This window comes from Diorhabda sublineata, chromosome 10, assembly GCF_026230105.1.
Source record: "Diorhabda sublineata isolate icDioSubl1.1 chromosome 10, icDioSubl1.1, whole genome shotgun sequence".
Lineage (NCBI taxonomy): Eukaryota > Metazoa > Arthropoda > Insecta > Coleoptera > Chrysomelidae > Diorhabda > Diorhabda sublineata.
Genome location: NC_079483.1, coordinates 4,082,862 through 4,108,273, shown reverse-complemented (window position 1 = coordinate 4,108,273; position 25,412 = coordinate 4,082,862). Strand labels below are relative to the sequence as shown.

General features: G+C 31.4%; 2 protein-coding genes across 3 annotated transcripts in view; one reads left to right on the top strand and one right to left on the bottom strand.

Annotated features, from left to right (window-relative positions):
• LOC130449709 (nuclear hormone receptor FTZ-F1 beta) overlaps nucleotides 1-10,787 on the bottom strand; it is a 56,565-nt gene extending 45,778 nt beyond the window's left edge. The window contains exon 1 of the mRNA XM_056787673.1: nucleotides 10,403-10,787. The gene's annotated coding sequence lies outside the window, so the exon portion shown is untranslated. The remainder of the gene's footprint in view (nucleotides 1-10,402) is intronic.
• A 570-nt stretch (nucleotides 10,788-11,357) lies between these two features.
• LOC130449744 (ras-related protein Rab-9A) lies at nucleotides 11,358-25,388 on the top strand. 2 transcript variants are annotated; one of them, XM_056787730.1, is made up of 5 exons: nucleotides 11,358-11,528; nucleotides 11,629-11,888; nucleotides 15,072-15,269; nucleotides 17,962-18,238; nucleotides 20,585-25,388. In XM_056787730.1, exons 2-4 carry the CDS (start codon nucleotides 11,706-11,708, stop codon nucleotides 18,223-18,225), a joined length of 645 nt encoding a protein of 214 aa, XP_056643708.1. In that variant the 5' UTR covers nucleotides 11,358-11,528; nucleotides 11,629-11,705; the 3' UTR covers nucleotides 18,226-18,238; nucleotides 20,585-25,388. The 2 variants fall into 2 exon arrangements, with proteins under 2 accessions (XP_056643708.1, XP_056643710.1); XM_056787732.1 differs by having other exon boundaries at nucleotides 11,398-11,575.
• The last annotated feature ends 24 nt before the right edge of the window (nucleotides 25,389-25,412 follow it).

Below are 25,412 nucleotides of genomic sequence, written 5' to 3'. Positions count from 1 at the left end.
GGTATTAAAAACCATTTTGATTTATATTAAAAGTCAAACAACCTACTTCTGCGTTCTTAACTAATAAACCGGTTCAATTATGTATACCACTATTCTTATTATCATCGTATTGATCCTTGAACTACTTTTCTCAGTGTTAGTTAGCGGATTAAGAGGCCCCGAAAGAACAAACTAAAATTCGTCGTTAAGAAATGGAAGGATTTGATGACTGTTATTTTGCATGCGAAGGTTGAAGAAAACTTTGTGTTGCTACATTCCTACAAGGTAACAATTTGATGACATTGCAGATAATAAAATGTTACAGCTTTAAAACTGTATCAACGCCACAAACAATAATTTTTTTATATTCTGGTTCAGATTTTCAATTTTCAAATTATAGTGCCGTCAAATAAGAGTGAAGCTACATAAACTCCCGTCAAGCTCAGTAAAATTGTTTAAAATACAATTAAAAATAAAATTTGAAAATTCTCCATAATTCTCGTGTATATAAAAAATTTTTATTCAAAGTCAAATGTCAAAAAAATGGGTTTTTCGTGATTTTCAGTAAAACGATAAGCTTTATCATAAACATACCTTTGACGAAAATTGTAGATCATAAAATGATCTACAAAAAACGTATTAGTATTTTTTTTTCTAAGAGCCACCGTTTATGAGATATAACGATTCAAAATGTTGTCAAAATTGTGATCGTCATAATATACACGAGTACGATACAGGGTGTCCCACGACGTGTTAAAACTATCTGTATATGGCAAAATACTCATAGTAAAATCATTAAAATTTCTATGTTTGGGTTATCGGATACGATCTTTTTAACTAAAATATTTTCAAAGATGGCCGACTTCCGGTTCTACCGTAACATTGTTATTTTAAATGGAACACCCTTTATATTAATACATTTTTGAAATCTACGTAAAATTTTAGTATACTATGTTTCAAAAACTTTTTTCGAAAAATCCATACTTTTTGAGTTATTAATTTTTTTGTAGAAAATTTAACCGTTACAAATTATTTTTTTACGAGGATACCCTTAAAGATATGAAAATGGTTTCTGTTTGGTTGCTTTTAGCAAGATCAAACGTATTTGAATATATGTTTGAAAATTTTTCATTTTATACAGGGTGTGTATAAAAAGTGCTAAAAGTATAACTTCATAAATATCAAATTTCTTTATTTTTTAAATAGAAATAGGAGAAATGAAAAAGTATTTTTTTTATCTTGTTAAGGTCTGTAAAAAAAGTCAAATCAAATTCTATTTACTAATCCTATTCCAACTTTTAGTCGTTTCCGAGAAATTTGAGGTTTTAAATTATTATTTAATTTTTTATGTATATTTTTAGTACGATTTGTAATAAATGACACTTTTTTAATTGTCATTAGTCAATTGTTGATACATTCGAAAATCGTTAAAATGGTTCGTTTTCAATTTAATAACGAATAAATAAAATTTAGACCACACCTGCATCTGCAAAATTTACAGAAAACATTTAATATATGGATAACGGTAAGCTTTAGGAAAGTACATATGAATTTGCCGTATTTTTTACCCCTGAATGCATTAAAATAGAGTGGTTCTATTTAAAAAATAAAGAAATTTGATATTTACGAAGTTTGAACACTTTTTATACACACCCTGTATAAAATGAAAGATTTTTCAACATAGATTCAAATACGTCTGACTTTGCTAAAGGCAACCGAATACAGAAACCTTCTCATATCTTTAAGGATATCCTCGTAAAACAATAATTTATAAGGGTCTGCAAGGGTCAAATTTTTTTACAAAAAAATTAATAACTCAAAAAGTATGCATTTTTCGAAAAAAGTTTTCAGACAAAAGTATATTAAAATTTTATGGAAAATCCAAAAATGTATTAATATACGGGGTGTTCCATTTAAAATAACAAAGTTACAGTCGACATCGAATTATCATGATTTTACTAAAGTATTTGGAAATATACAGATAGTTTTAACTCGTCGTGGGACACCCTGTATACATCTCTGGAGTTGTAATATATGTTTAAATATTTTTTCTATCGATTATTTTAACTTAAAATTAAAATATATACATAAGTTATAACTATAAGGATATAAGGTAAAATGAAACCCAGTCCCTTAACTTAAACACCATTATAACCTTCAGACAACCAGGAAAAGCTCAACATCAATCGGAAATCTATTCATCAAAAAGTTTATTTGTTCTTCCACAGTGTCAAAATCAAATAACTATTTTTTTTACTCGCAATAACTGTAACACGGCATCTGCATTTTACAGGAGTGGTAAAAGAACAGTTTCCAAAACGTTTGAAAAACAAGATTTCGTTCAATGTGCTGAAGTTTATAAAAACAATAATTCAACTCGACAAGAAGTTATGGCCAGCAGCATTAGCTTTCTTCTTTCTAGGTATGGAGTTCCTAAAAAAACTACCTGCTTAGATAATTGTCTTCATGCATGTTTAGTTAAAAATACTAAAAGTGAAAAACAAGTTCAATCGGCTTGTTTTTCTCCAATTTCAATTGCTGCTCAGCAACATTTTTTTTTGGGATTACCAAGTTCAAGTTTGGCTTGGTTATCAGCTGGATTCTACAGACTGTTGGAATTGTTCAACAATACATGTAGTGCTAAATAACTCGGACTGTCTTGCTCTCTGGCATGTACACTTTGTCAACACCGGTCTTGCTCTAATATTGAATCACCATGGAGGATACATTTGATTCCAACCAGACGATATGCGATACATCGCTTTGGAAACAATTTACTTGCACTCAGAATGAAGATGAAGAGGAGACACAAGAAGAATTTGAAAGTTACCTCTCGGACGATTAAATTTCACAACTTTTTTTAATTTAAATCGCTCTTATCTATTCTATCCCTGCTAATTTCCATTATTTTGCGATAGTTTCAAATTAAACATGATCACAACAGACGCGTGGAATTGGCCTACTCATAAGTGGCGAGGAAACAAGTAAATATTATGAAGATTACAAATTTTTAAATCATTATATCTCAGAAACGGTGGCTTGTAAGATAAAAAGTATTAATCCTTTTCTTGTAGATAATTTTATGATATACAATTTTTGTCTGATATATTTTTATGATAAAACTTACCGTTTTGTTGAAAATCACGAAAAACCGATTTTTTTGACCTTCGACCTTGAATAAATCTTTTTCCATGCACGGGAATGATGGGGAACTTTGAAATTTCATTTTTAATTATATTTTAAACAATTTTCGAATGTCTAAATTGACCGGACTATTCATTTGATGAGGTTAGTACAGTTAGTTAGAAAACGTTTCATTTTTCCACTAAGTAGGAAGAGCATTGACTTATATTGGTTATATTTAATTGCTAATTTATTACGCAAAAATAGAATTTATTCCTCACGCCGTTGCGTTTCCGAGAAACGCGTTCCCCTTATCTGAATATTAACCCATTAAGTACCATGAGTCCCATTTGGGGATTGCACAGTTTTGCTCTACTGCAGTTTCATTTTGTTGATTTTTCATGTGTGAGTTGTATCCACGAAGTATAGATATAAGGAGTCTGAACGGTATAGGGTTTTTCATAGTATTCATGTACACAAAAATAAACCCAAATCATAGTTCTCTTTTCTGCCACTGGCTGCGCAAGTATTCAGGACGTACCGTTGTTATTATTATTTTATTATACATGTAAACATGCGCTAGTTCGCCAATGTTAAAATTAATTAATTAAATATTAATTTATTTATTTAAAATTAATTTTAAGAAAACAATTGGAAGGTGTTGTGCTGTTGTCTGTAGGAAAAGTGAAATTATTCAAAGTACCAAAAGTGAGTATAATCTCAAAGTAATATTCAAAATTTATGTTATTAACAATTAACGATTAATTTTAAAATTTATGTAGTTTTTCAATATTTGAAAAATATATTTTTATTTATCTGGTGGAATATAAAAATACAATTTTTTTAACGTTGAATTGCGTAGTAGATGGACCTCTGCTCTGGGACAAGAATTAAAAGCTACCAGTTTTATTTGTGAATTACACTTTAATTCAGAGAATGTAATTAAAACTGATAGAGAGATAGATGGCAGTGTATCTACTATCGCTGATATAAATGGCGATACGATAATCGATGACTGTAGCTTTAATTCTGTTGAGACAGAAACTATCAATGAAACAGTAGAGCCTGAAATAGTAAATCTTGCAAACACAAATTTTTCTGAAGATACAAATACCGTTATTGCTGATGACAATTCACAGGTCATAAATGAGCCTGAAGAGTTTTTTTTCATTCAATAGAAAGAATTTTAGAAGCTCAGCCACTACGTAAAAATTGGAATTGGGCAGTCATAAAACATACTTTTCTAGTCAATTGTTACAATAAAAGTACTACAGAAAGAAAAATTCAATGTAAAAAATCTCGTAAAACGTCTAAATTATATTAATAATAAGAATTATTTATCACTTTTATATAAATATTTAATTGGGGTTTTGAATATTTAACATATTTCTTATGTATCTTATACTATTTTAATAAATAAAATATTTTTTCATTTATATATAATAATTATTTTTTTTATCAATTATGTGTATCGTAATACTGAAAAGAATAGGCAACATTTGGTAATTTTTAAAAATAGCAACAAGACTTCCGGCGTAAGAATACTTCTTGAAAAATGGCGCACTCTACCGGCAAAAAAATCTATCCCCTATATTGAGACCATTCATTTAACATTACGTTCAGACTCCTGTATCTATACTTCGTAGTTGTATCGTTCGCACTGTTAATTTCTTCCTCAATTGTAGAAATAGAAATCTAAACTCGAATTCTTTAAATTCTGTGTTTTTAAACAAAAATAGTAAGTACATTACACTAAAATCAACCTGAGTTACTGAACTCTTGTTATTTACTTTTAGGTTATGTTCGATCATATTTCTGATTTTAACATGATAAGGTGAAAATTTGTTATATTCTTGTTGTTCGGAATATCTATCTGTAAGAGACCTTGAACAGATATTAAATAATCCTAACTTTTGAGATAATGATGATGTCAAAATCATTGATGATGTTGAATTACCACCAGAAGATGTAGATAAAGTCACAGATTGCGGGGATGTTGACAAAAATCTATTGGAAAAAGTTCCTGGGACGCTGGAAGTTCACAGTATTCATGCAGAATATACTATCGATGATGGTCCGAGTACTTAAGGTTACCAGCCAATAAAAAGTCCATTCAGAACATGATTCTGGTGAGAATTCGAATACATCCACTCCTCATTAAAGTAAGAAAAGGAAGTCAACAATCTCTGATAGTACTGAGACACAAATCCAGTTAGGAATAGAGAAGAAAAAAAAGAATGGAGAAAAGGTAGTTTCTAGATCTCTATAAAAGAAAAGTACGAGCACAGGTTGGATTGAAAAACACAGTATAAAAATGGAATTGAAGGGAGAATGTCCTCATGAAATTTTTGAATTATTTTTTGACGACGTAATTTTGAAGCACATCGTCAGTGAAAGCTCAAAGTTTGCTGCTCAAAATAAAAACAATTTCAATTTTTTTTTGTCCACTAACTATTTGAAAAAATTCTTTTGTTGTCTGGCTATCACAGCTTACTACAGGAAAAAATGTACTGGAGCGAAGAGGAATTCATCAGAGGAAAACCTATAAGATTCAGGTTCAAAATATGGGCTTTATGTTGTTCAGTTAGTGGTTATCATTACCATTTTAAGGTTTATGAAGGAAAAAGAAAGGAAGAACCTGAAGTCTCATATGGACTAGGAGGAGACGTCGTAATGATATTGATTTCAAAAGTGGAAAATCCTCAACTAAATAGCTTTTACTTTGACAACTTCTTTACAAAGTTTTCGTTGTTCCAAAAACTCATACGCCAAAAAAACAGGCGTATGAAGATTTGATAGAATGAATAGTAGCCCAATAAAGTCGAAAGAAGATTGAGGCGCATACGACTGCAGGTTTGAGACCAAAAATAAAGTCTTAGGGGTAATATGGAAAGACAATAATTGTGTAAAAATGCTTTCCAACCATGAAAGCATATTACCTCTGTCAAAAGGTTATAGATGGTCCACAAAAAAAGTATTCCTCAACCATATTTGATTTCAGAATATAATAAGTTTATGGCGGGAGTAGCATATGTGCTTTTTTGTCTTGTGAATGGTAAAATGCCACTTCTGTATTTTAGTCGTGAAATAACGATGTACTATTTGAAAGTATCTTCTACGTCAGTTCCTAAAAATGCGGGTAGACAACAGGCGAAGAATGTTAGCTTCCATGTACGCACCAGCAACAGCGAAAATAATTATTTGACAAGAACTTTTGAAGGAAAGCAAAGAAAATGTGGAGTATGCAGGACAAACGTGAGAAAACAATGTACCGAATGTGATATAAGTTTGCATGTAGAATGTTTTCCCATATTCCATTCAAAATAATAATATTTCACCATAATATGTAACCAATATAGACATAAAATTAATTTTTTTTTGAATTTATTCAAAATATTCACTACATTTCCCATGATCCCCAAATGGTTATCAAAATTTAAACTAAAAAATTTAAGATAACTAACATATTTTCGGAGTTATAATGTTAGAATATGAAATAAATCGTGAAAATTCAGGTAATTGGACTATCTGATCTAAAAATAATTTGGTACTTAATGGGTTAAGCCATATGCATTAGCTCGGCAACGGTGAAACCTATCGAAGCCAGCTCAACGCCACCATTTATTGCTAATTAATAGCTAAAAGATAACACCGGTCCCGGATCTCGAAAACCCCCCAGGAATCGAACTTGACAACCCCTCGGAGGTTTTAAGCTGTGGCAGCTTGGAAACGCCAACTTGGCGATAGAAACAGGCACATTCACGCGCTTTTCGGGGTAATTTATGACTAATTAATTGCTAAAAGGTAGTAGGAGTCCCTGATCTCGAAAATAACCCCCAATGTTCGAATTTGATAACCCCTCTGCGGTATTAGATAAAAAAGATCAAAACTTATTCTATGTTCTATGTTGATTCCATGTAGATTGATTTCTACGCGGAAATTAACAAAGTTTCAAATTTTCAGACACCCCCTCTGACCTCTTAATGGTTTATTTTTTTTCCAACTTTTCTTTCCTTTAAAAAAATTCCTAATAAAACGTCATGGGTCGAAGCGAAAAATTTGGCGCAAGATAGAAGGGATTGGAAACATTTTATAAGAAATTAGCTAAATAGTACAATTATCTAATACCCCTGCTCACTATAGGGTGTGATTATTGAAACTTCTCCATACTTATGACAAACAGAACTGTTAGGTGACAAATATTTTTTTATTCGAACAAATACTCATTTAGATTTCCCGCAGAATTAAATAATACGATAACAAACTGGGAATCAATTATTTTTTCTCAGAAATCAAAGGTCCAGCATAAATTGAGGATTATAAAAATTGAAACTCTTAAGACTTGACTTTTTACTAATCATTCTAGTCCTTCTGGTGTGAGCAGTCATTTATAATCCTGTAATTTTGCTTACTTTCGAGAAAGCTTATGAGGCGTTTCTTTGTGTTTTATTTTTTCTCTTCTCGCTGCGTAAAGTTCATTTAAGTTCTTTTTATTTTTATAATTCACAACTGCAAACAGATAATATACAAGAATGTTATTTTTTACATTATTGCTACCACATTTCACAATACAACAAAACAACATTTTCAAAAATTAATTCCAATAATACCGAAATAACTTTCAACATTTTTCATTCACCATAAGTTTGGTGAATGAAAAGTTGTTTACGGTACAAGGTACAAAATCAGCTGATTTTGACATTAACTTGACCTAGTATTGAAATTGTTTATAGACAAAAGAATTATAAATGCCTAAGCGTAAAGATAAAAAGTTTGCTTTCTAGAGTAGAAATGGAAAGTTGAAATAAATAAGAAACCAAATAAAAGAAATTAATGTTGATTACAAGATAGGTAAAGACAAGCAGGAAAATTATTAAGAAATCTAATGAAAAAAATCTTGATAACAACGAAAAAAAATACCTTTTAGTATATTTTTAATTAAAATGAATCGATACTTTATATACTAGAATAAATATAAATAAATTCCTTCTTTTTTACCTTGTTGATGTATACCACAAATGAACTTACCCTTTCAAAATAAGGAAATATTATAATTGTTCAATTTCTGTGATAAAACAAAACACACAAAAATTACATATCGCGCATTCATGGGTGGAATTTATTAACGGATACCGTAAACAACTTGCATAATACAAAAATCTGATACGTTTTCTAACATAAAAGCTACTAGAAAGGTGTTTGAACGTCCTTGGTCCGGCCCTGGCACTTCACGTGACCTGAGGCGCGACCTTCAAGTTGTGTGTTATATACTCGCTATACCTGTCACTAATACAGCGTTGCCAAGTGGAAAATAAAATCGTTCATCTCAATTCTTTCACAAAGATGTGAATCCTTTTTTGTACAGAAAATTGTGCTCCACATTTTTTGTTCCGGCAATTTGTGTCGAAATCCTAATAATTTTCGAGTTATCCGCGATTCCAAATCTTTTTGAGTGTATAAACCCATTTTACGGTGAACATTTTGAGGTTAGAAAAAATGTTTGAAGACCAATCTTTAGAGAAGTTAGTGTTGTACATTTTTTTGTTCCAGCACTTTTTTTCGAATTCCTCGTAGTTTTCGAGTTATTCGCGAATCAAAATGTTTTGGAGTACTTGAACACATATATTGTTGAAAATTTTGAGGCTAGGAAAAAATGCCTAGGAACCAATTTACGGAGAATTTTGCGCTCTGCAGTTTTAACTTCGGCACTTTTTCTCAGATTCCTCATAGTTTTCGATTTAATCGCGTTTCAAAAAGCAATATTTGTTATTTCCACAAGAATAAACCGGTTAGAGGAGAAAAAATCGATCCAATTCACGGTGTTGTACTGCAGCAGTCAGACCTGTTCGACCTGAACGATTTCATTGAGGCATCGGGCATACAGCCTCAAATTGCGTTCAATTTGGTTGGATGCGACCTAATGGTGCCGCAGTGGTCCATTTTATACTCTAACCCATAGATAAATATCGATTTATTTCGATTTTGACGATTTAAATATTCAATATTTCAAAATGTCATGATTTGGTTGTAATACTGACGAGAATATTAATGAAATTATAGATTTAAACATACCAAAAAATACCATTTCCATTGATAAAAAGTATCAATAAGATAGAAATCAGACGGCGGAAAATTTGGTGTTGATTACAAAGGATTGGGCTGTGAACATGAGAAGAAAAGATGGTACAGAGTCAAAACCATGTGGATCCTAGCAAGTAAGCAATATTATAAAGAAATTAAAGTTATTATTGATCCATTCAAGTGTTGTATTTCAACAAGAGCGAGCTGCTCACGATTCTATACAACGAACACGATAAATTTATCGAATGAAAATACCCCTGAAGGGTGAGGCGAGGTGCTTGACTGACTTTTTTTGTATTAAATCGAACAACGATAGTTCTGTAACTAATCGAGTAAAATATAACCCTGCATTCAGCAAGACTTGTCAGGGTGGTTCAAGAATGTGTGCTGAAAGAAAAGTTTTAATATAAAACAACGACAGCAACTTTTGTCTTGTCAGATTATGTAAAAAATTGATTGCAACAAATTTAAAAAATTTCTATCGCTAAACAGAGAACAAGGTGCTACACGACCCCCTTTCTTATTAAAAATTTTCGAGGGGGTGCTCATAATTCGGAGGGACTGCTGGAGGGGGATATTTTCATATTGTAAATTGTCAGTTTAATGATAAAAATCGACCTGTTTCGATTTTTTTTCACATAGTACATAATAATGCTAAAATGGAATTTATTCCATACATATGGACCGCATTGTATATATTTTTCAAAACTATAAATAAATTATAAAACATTTTTTTATCCCCTTCCCGGGGAAGGGACGCCAAAAATCCTTTGAGATAAACTTATGTCACGTATATTTGAGTGTATGTACGAAATTGCAGGTGATTTTGAGGGTTCCCGTTTTCGGAATTCCAGCCTTCATAAATAAAATGATATTCAGACTAAATCTTGCAAATTAAAAAGTTTATCTTTCTTATCTATTCTATAATTTAAATAGGAATTAAAATTTTGTAATAAACTTTCTGGAATATTATGAAGGAAATTTGACAACACCGAGTCATGTCATATAATTTTTTAACTGTCGAAGCGAGTGGAAGAGCGAGACAGAAATATTAGGTGAATGACTGTACTCACTTATGTTCACCTTGGACACAAATACAGAAAAATACCTTTTATTTCTAATTAATATTCAAAACTAACATTCCGATACAAAATGCTTGCATAAAGTTTGAATTTCATACTAAATTAAGTCAGAAAATATTACTTTTAATACAACTTACCGTTTTTCACAGTTTTCGACATTCCTTTCAATATTTTTTCATGAGCAGCTCACTTCTTTCAGGCTTTTCAACAAATATTTATGAATGAAGTAATACAGCTAAGTATTGTCTATTTTCACTTTCTCAAATAACATTTCATGGCACTCCTCGTTAGAGTTTATTGACTTTACTCCTTTACTCAGGTATATAACACAACCTTCATGAACACATATAGTTTAGAAAAAAAGATTTTTCACCTTTAACTAACAGTATTTCACTATTACCACGTTTTATTTAACCTACATTTGAATCACTCAACTTGAAATGTATCAATTTAGTTGATAATTGAAAAGAAAATAAAAAAGTACCTCCGTTCACATTCACAATCAAATGTGTCTGTAAAAACAATGGAAATTAATATGACTAAGGTGGTGACACCTGTCAAAGTTAAATGTAACTGTAAAAGTTGTTAGCGGGACCTTCAAATAAGTGAAAGGTAAACGTTAAACTGCTTTACATAACTTAACTTGTAATTAAAATGTGGCTATTGTTTTATTAAACTCATACCTAACAAAAACATTGTTTACAATTACCTAAACAGAGTGAATTTTACTTAAAACTATTATAGATTCATGTACTTATCTAATAGTTATGCAACCAAAATGACAGTATTATTATATTTTTTGGGTGTCAACTCTAAATTACGAAACTATGATCTTATATTTCAAACTGAATCTTCCTAATTATATGAAGAAAGTAGAATCTGTTAATAATACTTATTTAGATAGAAATCTTTATTGAAATATCTTTCTGCCATCTATTGATGATTTAATAAAGTAACAGTGTCAATTCTACTTCTTTTAGCTACTCCCTTTTATTATTAGTTTAAACATGCCTTCGACAAGGTCACAATAAGTTGTCATGATTTGCCAACTACCTCTAGTTTTCTCTTTTTAACATATGTCCACTTTCTCTATTTCAAATTTCAAGGATTTCTATTTTATGTCGCAAGTTCTGTCACTCAACAATAGTTGCGAGGTTACAGTATTTTAGGTCTAATTAAATTTAGATTTCTAGTAATTTATGATAGGATTTCCTTAGGATATTACTTAAATAAATATAAAAGTAGATAATTATGTACTAGCAGGTAAAATAGATGTTTGTACATATTTTTATTCAAGTGTAAAATACAACGTGAGTCATGCACATATTCAAAAATGTGTTAATCACTACTCTTGTATTTTCAGGGATTTACATCACACATTGATAAAAATAATCATGCGATGACTTATACTAATATTGACTTTAAAGGGTAACTTTTGTCATGAGGTCGAACAATAAAAATACTCTCTTAAAAGTGGTAATTTTGGGGGACGGAAATGTTGGAAAAAGTTGTTTAATGAATAGATTCGTATCCAATCAATTTGATGAACATTCATTTCATACAATTGGGGTAGAATTTTTGAATAAAGATATAGAGATTGACGGGGAAACTTACACTTTGCAGGTTAGTATAATTTATAGAATTATTGTTTGTTATTAATTCAATTTAAGGTAACAATACCAGTGGTAGATACCTTAGTGAAAAAATAGTACAAAAAAAAGAATATCTTCAAAATTCTATGCAAGGTTATTTGGTAGTTAGTACTAAGTTTGTTGACATAAATTAGTTATTAGTAATCAAGATTTTTATTTTTTTTTGGTATTAATTTTTTTAATAAACAAATGCAAATTGTCCTATACTTACTGTTACCATTTACTCTTTGACTCAAAAGGGACGTCGTTTTATTTAGGTTAAATAATAAGTAGTCAATAAAAAAAACTTTAAAGAAAATATTTTTAGATAAAGTTATTTATTTATTTAGAAATAGATAGTTCAAAGAATATAGGTACCTAAAATGTTAAGTTATATTTATCAGAATTTACTTTAGCTGGTGATGATTTCAAGTAAGAATGAAGAGAGTCAATTTGACAAATATCTGGAACAAAAAGTAAACGTATGAATACATATACTCATGAGAAGCTATTTAATAAGAAATTTTGTAAGCTTAACATTTCATAGTGGTATCAGGTAAATTTGGTTGAGATTTTTTGCAAATGGTTTTCAAATCACTTGCTCCGTTATGTGCATACATCTTTTGCTGGGAGAAATATCTGTGACAATGCAAAGTAGCAATTTCTAAAAAAAAAAAATAAGTGCAAAATAAATAAATGTATCTATATATGATAACAATATAATTATGAGCATAGAATTAACCTTTTTAGATTTGTACGATTATCATTAAACTGTGTATTACTAAACACAGTTTGCTGTGTGATTTGGCCTTGCAACACTTGAGCTAAAGAATTATTACTTGAAATGTTGTCGCAATGGCTTTTTGACAGATTACTGCTCGTACCCAACTCTACAGCCACAGATGAGTTTGATATAAGATAACTGACAGGTTCACAAAAATCTTGCTTATTTTCACCAAATGCTTTACTAGTATTGGCAGGCAAATCATTGTTGATAGAGGGTAGCAAATTAACTACGGTATTTACAGAAACATTACTGACACATCACTGTTTTAGCAAATTCAGTTGTTTCATCTTTTGTGACTGGGTAGCTAACACTTTGAACTTTATCTGTTGATACAAATCTGAAAGGGACCACAGTTTTCCATAAGGATCCCTTAATTTTACTTTCATTAGAGTCTTCATAGGCATTCGTATCAAAATGATCACTGCAGAGTTTTGTATACTTGGTTATAGAACTTAGTCCAGCAAAAGCCATCCATTCCTGTCTAGATAGTACTCATTTTTATAACACTTCTTTTTTAGTATTGTGCATACAATCAAAACAACATTTTTGCTAACTACTTCTTGAATTACTTATACGGACTTACTTATGAAAACTGCGACGTTTATCTCCAGGTATTGGCTCTTTTTTGCAAAGAACATAGTAGTAAGGCATATTCTACAACAAATGTTTAATAATCTTTATCACATTATTTACATTGGGTAAATATAATATTTATTTACAGACATACAGGTTACATACGCACTTTACCATTGCCCGTTGAATCATGTGCAGTTCGCAACAAAAGAAAGAGATAGACATACATAAATGATTCTTTCTCTTTTCATTCGCAAGACGCTCTCACTTGTTGGCATGCCTACTCTATTGGTAATATCTCTATGGATATATGTCCACTCCATCTCAATACCCTTCCATATTTGTTTGTTTTTCAGATTTGTGGTCACAGCATTTTCGAATTTTTTCACATCTTCATGCTTTAATGCCTTTATTATATCATATTTTACTAGATACTAAGGTTTTTCTCTGTTCTTTAGTATTTCATCTTTTAGTTATATTACTAGCAATATATGGGCTGAGTCCGCCTCCGCTTCTCTGTAGTTTCTGACATCTGTTATTAATTTTGAATGCTTCTTTTCCATTAGTACATGGTCGATTTGGTTTTTTATTCTGTCATCCTAAGAGATTCAGATTTTGCTATAGATGGACATTTTACCATTTTCATTACTTAAGTAATGCTTGCTTTTTCCCACTGTGGTTTTTCTGTAGATATCCTCAATACCGACCTTAGCATTTAAATCCCCGATTACTAATTTGACATTTTATTATAAATAGATTAGATTAGCTCAGTTTTTACCTTCTGATCTTTCTCCTTTGATAGACCTTGTACTTTTAATATATTTTTATATACGAGGATGGTCTCAGAAGTACCTGGCCCAATAATGAAAACAAAAATTTTAGAAAAAAAAATTATTTATTCTACCCAGCGGTATTCAATAAGTTTTATATCCTTTTTATAATAATCTACAAGCTCCTTAAAATCACCTCTTTATTGTTGGAAAATATGTGACCACCGAGCCATTTTTCAAGTCTGGGAACAGAAAATAATCCGAGGGGGCTAAATCTGGCCAATAGGGTAGATGAGGTAGCAAATGCGACCGTTTTTGCTCGATTTCTTCGCTCTAACTTTTCAATAAGTTTGCATAATACTCGCGTTTGATAGTTGTTCAAGTTAGTCAATGAAAATTATACCACGCGCATCCCAAAAAACCGATGCCATGACCTGCAGATGGAAAGGACTTTACCTTCTTTGTAGTCGGTTCTCCCTTTTCAGTCTATTGTTTTGATTGTTCTTTTGCTCCGGGGCGAAAATCTGGCTTTATTTCTATTAAAAATTGCTAAACATTCGATGGAAACATCTTCACGACGCTGTTTTGTTCCATTGTGAGTAAACGCGGCACCTATCTTGCGTACAGCTTTCTCATGTCCAGTCGACGATCATCCAGTATCGGTTTGTGAATTTTCTTTAACATTTGTGGGGTCGTCTTCTCATTTGGTCCTCCACTGCGTTGCTGGTCTTCACAGGTCGTACGGCCTTGCTACCCAATATTTTACTGTTGATAAAGAAGGAGCAGTCTCACCCAGAGTAGAATCTAGTTCAACTTTTATATAGGTTGGGCTAAGGCCTTTTAAATAAAAGTATTGTATCACATAACGATGACCTTTTTCAATGTTTTAATTGCTGCCAAACAAATACTAAACAACGTGGCGTCTTCAAATTTTAAACATATACTGTATAGATTGTGTAATTTCTAATACAGAGGCCATCTCTAGGTCTGGCCGGGTAGTTCTGGAACCATCCTCTTTGCTTATATATCCATTTATATGCTTTAGATTTGGGATACTGCTGGACAAGAACGATTCAAAACATTGAGAACTCCTTTTTATAGAGGTAGTGATATATGTTTGTTGACTTACGCTATAGATGATAAATGCAGTTATAGAAATTTACAAATGTGGAAAAATGAATTTTTATATTATGCTGATATAAAGGAAAACGTTCAATTTCCATTTATAGTAGTAGGAAATAAGGTAAGTTTCATTATAAATTTAACTTGTTTACTTTTTCTTTCAAAAGTATCCCAGAAGTAACTTGACAAGCATTCTGAAATCGTCATTTTCTGATTGTTATATCATTTCGTCTTAATGTATGAGGAAATATTTGATCACATTATAATGATAAATTTTTCTAATTTTTTATTATTAAATTATTTTTTTTTAGAAAAACTAATTTTCGTTATTTTTTCAACACACTGGTATTGAGAAAAAATAAAATTGTCATTTGAATAAATGAGTTACACAACTTTCGAGTTAGTCAGAACCGTACCCTATATTTTTTTTCAAAAATTTACAAAAATAATGAAACGAAATGTCAATGTCGTTCTTATACATATGTTGTTACAATTTTTATGTTTCCACATAGTTAGTTTCTCTTTATATTTTTGAAGACAGACCAAGCGTCAAAATTTTTACATGCCCTCAAAAATATTGAAAAAAAAACTAATTTTAAATCAGAAGAGACCTAAAATCTGGACGATTTGGAAACATAAAAATGGTAACAACATATGTATGAGAACGACATTTGACATTTCGTTTCATTATTTTTGTAAATTTTTGAAAAAAATATTCTGTCTATCTCGAAAGTTGTGTACCTTATGATAACTTTGTTTTTTCTCAATACTAGTGTGTTGAAAAAATAACGAAAATTTTAAATAATTTTTTTTCAAAGTTAATGTTCTAGCATTCGACTTAGTCAATGTACTCCCCATATTCGCCATCTTTGCTACTAAACCACTTTTAGAAACTCTTTGAGATAGTCTTTAACACTTCCAAAGTCATCTATGCTTCTAAACAATAACCCTTTGAGGCTCTTTATTTTTGGCAAAAGTCACAAAGTGTTATTTACTGTTGGAAATTGAATCTGAGTAGTATTTGCAGTATTTTTTGGCTTAAAATGTATGAATGGTACAAAAGCCTAAACGGTTTTCATAGAATTCCAGACTGTTTCAAGCAAATTGTATTAAACTTGTGAATAGTACTTCTTATTGAGTGTTCATATCCATTTGTTTCATTTTCTTGGGAAGAATCAAAACTACAATAAAACACAAAGAAGCTTATTTGTAGATTCCTTGAACTTCAGTCTAAAAGCTGTTTTCTTGCACAATGGGAACAAGAAACTGTATATACTAGTAGGATATGCAGTAAATTGTGAAGAGAGCTACGAATCAATATGTACCTTGATGAAATTATTAAAGTATCTGAAACATCAATAGAAAGTGTGCTGTAACCTCAAAGTTATTGGTTTACGAGGTGAATTTACCTTTGTCTGTGAGATAGCAGGACTAGAAATCATTCTGTAAGAAAATAATGGCCTATTCAAAATGAGTATGTAAAATGAACATCAAATATAAACCCTTGGTAGATCCAAAGTATATTAGTCTTTTCCATTAGCAACGAGACCCACGACATGATTATGGTGATGCTGCATTGGCTAGATCGGATGGTTTTGAGTGACACAACCTTTACCGAGATGGTAGAGAAAAATTGAAAAACGATGACCGCCCTGAATACCCTTCGATCACCAAGACTAATGAAAAGGTGTCGCCAGTGGAAAATTTATTGAACAGTGATCGAATCAGAATGATTTGTATTTCTCAAATGCAACTTTTTGAGATCGTGACAGAAAACTTAGCCATGAAAAATTGGTGCTGCGAGTGTTGTCAAGGAAGCAAAAGGCCTACTGGAAAGCGAACTGCTGGGATCTTCTTTATCGTGTGAATGAAGACTTCAACAATGTGGCGACCAATGATGAGACGTGGATGTTCAAATACAATCCAGAGAACAAGTGGCAGAGCTCAGAATGGCACACTCTTTCCATACGCCCCAAGAAGGTAAGAATTTTGCAACTCCAAGCAAAAGTTCATATTGACTGTTTTTTTAATCAACATGGTGTGATCTACAAAGATTTGGTACCACTCGGATAAACAATTAATGCAGTTTTTTAGAAGTATCTTGCCCAGCACAATATCGCAACGCTGTCTCATCCCTCATAAAATCCAGTCTTGGCCCCACCAGACTTTTTCTACTTCCGAGAATATAATCGACGTTCAAAGGGAAGGATTACAGTTAGGTTGAGGCGGTCTAACAGGCCGTGAATCAGGAGCTGAACTACATTCTGGTTCAAGAATTCCTGGAGGAGTACAAAAACTAGAAAACGCTTTGGTAGCAGTGTGTAGATGAAGGAAGGTGCTACTTTGAAAAATTCTAATCGTTTGTACTATTCTAATGAATATTAAAAAAAAAATATGAGTTCTACTATTTTCCGAACAGACCCTGTAGTAAACAACCATATATCCCGTATTAAAATTTTTAGAAAAATATTACCGACAGCTTCTAATAGAAATTGGGGAAACTGGGCTCATGCTGGGATACTCTACACACCATATATTATTTTTCAAAAAGTCGTAAAGTTATAGCTATTTATTGTGAGGAAATTGTGCCATTTTCCATATAGTTCTAAGAGAAATATGAATTTAAAAAAATTTATTTGATTTTAATATACACAGTTTCATGACTGAGGATAAACTAACACAGACAAAGACTTTTTGGGTCTATACATATTCCGACCTTGTTAGGGTCAACTATAAATATAAGGGTAAAGTCTATTCTATTGGATCTCATGTAATAGAATATCGTTGCAAATATTGAAATATTACTTTTCTAGTCTGACGTATCTGCCGAAGAAAGGGAAGTATCTCAATTAGAACTTGAAACATGGTGTAACGAAAATTCGATAACATCATTTATAGAGACATCAGCGAAAACTGCGAATAATGTACAAGAAGCTTTCAAAATGGCAGTTCAACATTGGCTGAAACTGGAATCGAGAGCAGACAAAATTGATGCGGTTGTTAACGATACTGTGGATTTGAGAAAAAAGCAGTCGGATAATAGGATTTCCTGTTGTATTGGATCCGGTGATGAGTAGCTATTATAAACAGGTAATATCTGTAGTAAATTATTTAACCAATTAACAAGTTATTGATGTTTTATATAAATTTCTTTAATTTCGTCTTGATTTTAGGTCTCCTATAATTGGAAGTTAGTTTTTGAAACGGCTAAAAAATTTGAGTTTTGACTTATTTCGACCTTTATTAAAATATTAGGATAAACGTCAAATTTTTCGACTATTTTAAAAACTAATTGACATACGGAAGAGAACTAAAATCAAAACTATTTAGCTTCAATTCCAGTGATATTTCAGTGTGTGCCAACGAGATTTTACAAGTAATATTGACAAGTGTGGAAGCCTATATCCCTCTTTCCTTCAAGGACTTTGTCGACAACAATCCATGGTTCGATTAAAACTGCACGTTATTGTATTGAGATATATCAGTAAGCAGACCATAGAAGCTTGCAAAGAACGATATAATGAGAGAGTAGAACACCAACTTTAAAACTACCCAAATGGATCAAGGTCTTTCCGCTCTGTAAGAAAAGCAGTCAGCTAAGACTTTTGTGACAGTTGACTGGAGAAGATGAGTCAATCGCAGTGACCACATGATTGCTTCAAATTTAACTCTTGATTCGCGGGGAAAACTACCACCCAGCCTTTCTAGAATTGGTACATCTATGTCAGAAATTTCGACACCGAGATGTGGCAAAACTTCTCAAAGACTTAAACAGCAATAAAGCAACTGAGCCAGATGGAATACCATCGTTTTAAAGAATTGCGCAGCTGAACTAACAAATTCGCTCTCTCATATAAAAGAGGTCTTTTCCCCTAAAGATTGGAAAATTGCTAGGGTTCAATCCACACCAAAAAAAAAGAGAAAAAGACTGTTTCCAGTAACTACGATTGCTTTAGTCCAGCCATTGCCAAGGTCATAGAGAAAATCGTAAACCTAACCTAACCAGCAAATCTGGAAATATCTTGAGTCAGCGACCATCAATACAGCTTCTGTATACATAGATATATAGGTCGATCGGGGACCTCCTGGTCTATACCACCAACGTATGGACTGAAGCTTTACAGAAATATGGGGAATCCAGAGCAATCGGACTTGACGTATGAGAGGCTTTTGACAAGATTTGGCATAACAACCATCTAAATTAATGAAGATCATATGGTTTGTCGTCTTGACTTATCAGCTGGCTTAGTAGCTTTCTCAAATTCATTCAGGTCACACCTCTGAAAAATTTGATATCAACGCTGGTGTGCCCCAATAAACTTGGTTAACACCCAAATTCGTAGGCAGTAACAAATCACCACCAGTGGTACCAATTTTGGAAACATTCTGGAATGGGATGGAAGCAATCTGATTGTGTTTAATGCAGCAAAAACCCAGGCTGTTATTTTTACAAAGAAAGCTGGCACTGCAGCTGGGGATTTGGTCCTGTCTAGACAGAAGTTCAAGATCAATATCCACAGTCATTTCCATACGGCAGGCACCACTGGAACTAATCAAAGAAATCAAGAGAATTTAAAAAATGTTTATATGAATTAAAAAATATATATAAAAAATAAAAATACAAATAATTCAAAATATGAAAACATTCAAAAATATGATAGTATAAGAAAGATAACAAAATTTGGAACAAAAATTTAAAAAACTTGAATACTAAAAATAGATTAAAAAATATAACAATACAAAAAATTTAAAAAATATAAGTTCAAATATATTAGAACATGTAGTCTCCCAAAAAATTTTATATAGTTGGGAAAAGTTTATCTTCTATATTTTGCACAAACAAAAATTTATATATATATTTATTTATATATTTATTTTTTTTTTTGAAAAATTGTTATCTGGTAAATCACTATTATTCACTTATTTTCTATACATTTCTATGAAATTGAAGAATTTAAAAGTAACCAAAAATTGAAAACGTCAGAATACACACAAAAAACTTATGAAACAAAAATATAATAATTATTAGAAAATAAAAATTTAAAAACAAATATAAATAAAGGATACAAAAAAATTTAGGTTATAAAATACAAAATATTACAGAAAACTTGAAAATATACAAATTTGAAAATATGTATAATGAAATAATTCAAAAATGAAGTGTCCCAGCTGAAGCTGCGTTATCATTGGACATTTTGCTGGTAAACTGGTTCACCAGGTTGCAGGGAAACCGCAGAAAACCTGCAACATCGACGATAGTATGTTACAGATAGTAGGATAAGGGTAATTTACTATTATGAAGTGCACAACTCTCTGTACTAATTCGAAATAATTTATGTAGGTCGAAGGGGAAGTATAGTGTACAATACACCCAGAAAACTTATATTACACCTTATATTGCCATAACTAGTTATCTAATAATCTATTTCGTTTCAGGTTGGAGAATGTCCACATCAAAAAGGAATTATTTGATGTATCTGTCAATATTTTTCCTTTCTACCAAGGTCTCAGCAAATGTCGATGTTTTAGATTATAGGAAATTTTCAGTCTAACATTGTTATTATTGTTTAACAATAAGAATTGTTACCTTTTTTTTATTTAGTATTGACCAGTATTGTACGTTTCTAGCCAAATATTTTTTTATACCTAAGATATAACCCAGTGAGCCAATTATATTTTTTATTTTTTAGCACCAAAAGAAAATTTAGTTTTCAAATTGTACATGTGCACTCCATCGAACTTTACCCTGACGTCACACTCAACAAAAACACGAAACTTTTTCAAAACGAAGTGGCTATTTGAGTATCTTATCATAGAATATTTTTGGAATGTCTAAGCACCATTTTTTCCAAGCTTGTTACTCTCCTTTCAATTGTGCTCAAACAAGTAATTCCCTATCTTACCTCGCTACCCCGTCTTACTTCTTTCTTCCCCTAATCGTGATTCATTAAGCTCAGTTGTCCTCCACCAGTTTCAGTACTCCCTTAAGGTTTTTCTCTCCAATATTTGAAGACCATCTTCTTCCTTCCTTGATAGGCACATGGTTTTTGGATCCACTGGTCTAATTCCTGTTCTGTATTTTCTCAACTTTGTGCTTAGCTCTTAACTGCTCAAAAAGCCCCAAAGAAACCGATGAAAATAATAAATTGCTAAAATAAATATTGAAACTCACTTGACTCAAATTCATAGGAAAACACATAATCAAAATATTGCGGGCTACACAACATTCATTTGAAGATGAAATTTTTCAAAATTAACGAATTTTACAAAAACTGTTATTTCATATTTGTATGATCTGGTGTTAATGATCTCCAAGTAACATAGCTGCTATGAGGAGAGTTAAGTTTTAGGACTGTACAATTTATCCCAAAATATAATTGAAATGAATATATAAAATTCACTCATCTCAGATCATATTTAGTTCATCAAGAGTTCAGGGAGGTCTCTTCAGCTTCGTTGACCATTTTCCTTTTTTAGTACAGGAAACCGTCATGTCAAAATGCAACATTGCATCTCATGAGAACGAAACGGAAAAGAAATAATTGCGGCAACGTTGAACATAACCGATTTAAATGCCCGAAGCCGCTTTAGAGAACATTATAATTTATCCCAAAATATGTTTACTGTTAGTGACGTCAGGATAAAGATAGATTTATTTGACTGTATGTAATATTCCTATATTGTTAGCGCCTCTAAGTGAGACAGCAAATGTCTGTTTCAATTTTTTACCCCCCTTTTCTCGAAGCTCATAATCCAGTTACGGTTAATATTTAAACCACCGCTACAAACAAAAGTGCTCTTGTGGGTTCATTAAAAGCCCTTCCAAGAGTTCACCTTCTTACCTTTTTTGGAGTATATAACTATTCCATTTAGCTATTAGTTTATAAATGAAATAAAAATATAAACTAGAATCAACAAAAAATGGAATTAACAAAAAATATGAAGAAGAAAATAGCATTAAATTAAATAAAATATGTTTTCGCTTTTCTTCGAATCACTATCTTGAAATTAAATTAACCCGTGAGCACTCGCGCCTTTAGTACTTAAACGAGTACTTGTGCGTAGAGCATTTTTTTCACCTTTTACAAAAAACCAAAAAGTAGATGAATTATTCATATACTGTTAATATATAATAAAATAATGGCATAAAATCAAATATTTATTTTTAATGTATAAAATTCGTTATACTACAATGTTTTAATAACAAACTTAGTGAAATAAATTGGCATTTTTCAATCGCACTTTTGTTATAAACTATAGAAAAAATAACCTTAATCGCGAAAATAAAGGAGTAAACAGTAAAACATTAATCTTCATCACACGTGTTTCATTTTCTAATGATTCTCGTTCCCAGCGTGATAAATTTATTTGTTGAAAATGATGGACACAAGTCACTGTGAGCCCCTCCCTCCAATATGTTTCAGATTTATGTTGGTGTTAATCTTTCTTTAATCAAACATTATTGAACATGATGGACACAAGTCAATGTCAGCCCCTCCCTCCAAACTGTTTTAGATTTATGTTGGTGTTAATCCTTCTTTAGTGAAAAATTATTTATAATGATGGTCACAGTCACTGTCAGCCCCTTCCTCTAATCTGTTTTTGATATATGTTTGGGTTAATCCTTCTTTATTCAAAATAGCGAAAAACTCAATTTGATATATATTTCAAGTGGTCATTCGAGTTCTACTATAATAAAATGGATCGAAGCAGCAAGTTGAAACTTTGTGTAAAGCTTGTTGAGAATTGTTACTGACGCGTGCATAAAGATTTCTGCGAACGCACTCTAGTTGTAATGAGGCCAAGAACTTATTGACCTAACTACGAGAAAATTCCGCAATATGTGATATTCGCTTACGATATAGGAGTAGTTGTAACAAATAGTTTATAAGTAGTTATTTATTTATGCATTTTATTATATTTATGAAAATTCGTATATATATAAATATAAAAAAAAACTAATGATAAGCTTCATGTGCAGCAAATAATTACTAGTGCTAGATAAATTTGATTACAAAACGATAATTGGTAGATGCACTTACCATCATAAATATCAAGTATTAACTTAACTATTATAAATCATGCATTTTTATAATCCAATTTAATCTTTGTTTTACCTAGAGGGTGCTAGTTACACACTTCGTACCGAATAATGTTTTTGCTTTCCTTGTTCACGTTTCCTTCATCCATTTGTTTACTATCCGGAAAAGAGAGATATAATTCTTAAACTGAGGAGCTCCTAATATTTTCAAAAAACTTCATTTTTTATGAAAGTTAACGATACAAAATCCATGTTGGCTTTAAGGGGAAACAAAAAATATCATTGAAATCATTGTTAACAGCCTTGCAACAGTCAGATTGATAATTCCTCATGAAAATTGTCATTCTGAAGTAGAACAAGAACGAGAAATAGCTCGAAGAATCGATCACGAAAAGTTGTGTCGAATTATTACTTCAATTTATTTGATTAAGTACGTCAACCAAAAAACAAAGTGAATGCAATTGATAATTGTAACCAAAAAAAAAATCAAATATAGTTCTTGAATAACGCAAAAATTTTATTCAGAACCTTATTGTCGAAGCGTAATAATGTCTTCAACTAAGATTAAAAAAACAAGAGAGCTCAATTCTACCCAGCAAATCCATCATTGTTTGATACATGTAACCTTAGAGGCTTAATAGTTGTTAGCTTTCAACAAGTTAATTGCATATCGAAATCATGACTTGTGATAATGACAAATCTATAAAACAATTGAAAAGTTCGAAATGAATTAATAATCGATATAAAACTTTCACAATTCTCCACTGGTTGCGATTCTGTACTTTTGCGCTCCAATTTGGTTCTACCTCTCCAATATCTTTCAAAACTGCATCCAACCATTCTATGTTTGGTCTTGCACTCCTTGTACTTCCTCTTCTTCAATGGCCATTTTTGCAAATATTTTTCCCGGCATCCTTTTAGTATGGCCCAACCATCTTACTCTTTGGGCTTTTATGTATCTTGTTATTGATGGGCTTTTATACTTCAGGTCGGTTTTGTCGTAAGTTTGGTACATCCTATATTACAATTTTATCACTTTTTCCACGTTCTAACTATGTTGAAATATAATATTTAGTTATATACGTTGTACATGAATCTTATCCGTCGATTTACAACTAAAAGCAAGTTTATCATGTGGGCAAATGATGTAGATATTTATACAGTGTGCGGGTAAAGTAATGAAAAATAAATCTTACGCAAACTCTGTATAATCGATATATAATTTTAGTGAAGTACTCGTGCCGCGTAGAACTTTTTTCTTATCAAAAATCCAACATTTTAGCTTAAAGCACACACACGTACCGATATTTGTACATAGTAATAGCTATATTAGCTTTTGTACTGCAATGTGTCTTATATGTAATAAACATTTCCTAAAAAATTATTTTGATTTACTCAACTCCGTATCTTTTTAATTGTATATGAGCAACCACAACTTGTTCAAATCTAACACATCATTCAATAAGTCGTGTGACTAACTAAGAAACCCACAAAAAATCGATTTTATTCCCCAATGTAATCTTCTTGGAAAGCAATACAATCATCCCAACGCTTCTTTAACTTCTTAATACCAGTAGAAGGTTTGTCTCAAAATAGGCTTTAGTTTCAGTAATTGCTTCTTCATTTGAGGTGAATTTCTTTCGACGAGCATTTTTTAAGCTCAGCGAATTGCCAATAAACATTGGGGGGCCAGATCTGGACTATACGGTGGATAGGGAAGCATTTCGAAAGGTAATTCGTTCAATTTAACCATCGACTTGTAAATCGGTGTATCGTCTTGTTGAAACAGTGGTTTTTGTCATCGACATATGATGTCGTTTTTTCTTGATTTTTGCATTAACCCTTAGACCGGAACAATCTCGCCATCTCTTTCAAGAAAAACACAGGTCTGAGAAACCGGTAGTTTCACCGGTTTACACTATTGTCAATGGCTTCTCCTCGACAGCAATATTATCATAATTCATTAATTTTGAACAACTTTTAAATCTAATATTCCTCATATGAAAATGTTTTTTATATTATATACTTTCATATACTTTCTACTGACCAATGTACTTTTTATCACAATTTAAACAAGTTATTTCATATACTATGTTGGGCAATTTATTGATTGGTGTTTTATCTTTTACTTTAGTAAAAATAAATTGTAATTGACTGTATGCTATTTTAATATTGTGTTTAAAGATTCCAGAAAGTTTAGATTTTATATATGGTGAAGGTGTA

Bases quoted from the DNA above. Each gene is read 5' to 3' on its own strand.
- LOC130449744 (XM_056787730.1), top strand. From the start codon at position 11,706: ATGAGGTCGAACAATAAAAATACTCTCTTAAAAGTGGTAATTTTGGGG. The intron at 11,889-15,071 runs GTTAGTATAATT...TATATGCTTTAG, and splicing joins GGGAAACTTACACTTTGCAG to ATTTGGGATACTGCTGGACA. The intron at 15,270-17,961 runs GTAAGTTTCATT...TTACTTTTCTAG, and splicing joins TTATAGTAGTAGGAAATAAG to TCTGACGTATCTGCCGAAGA.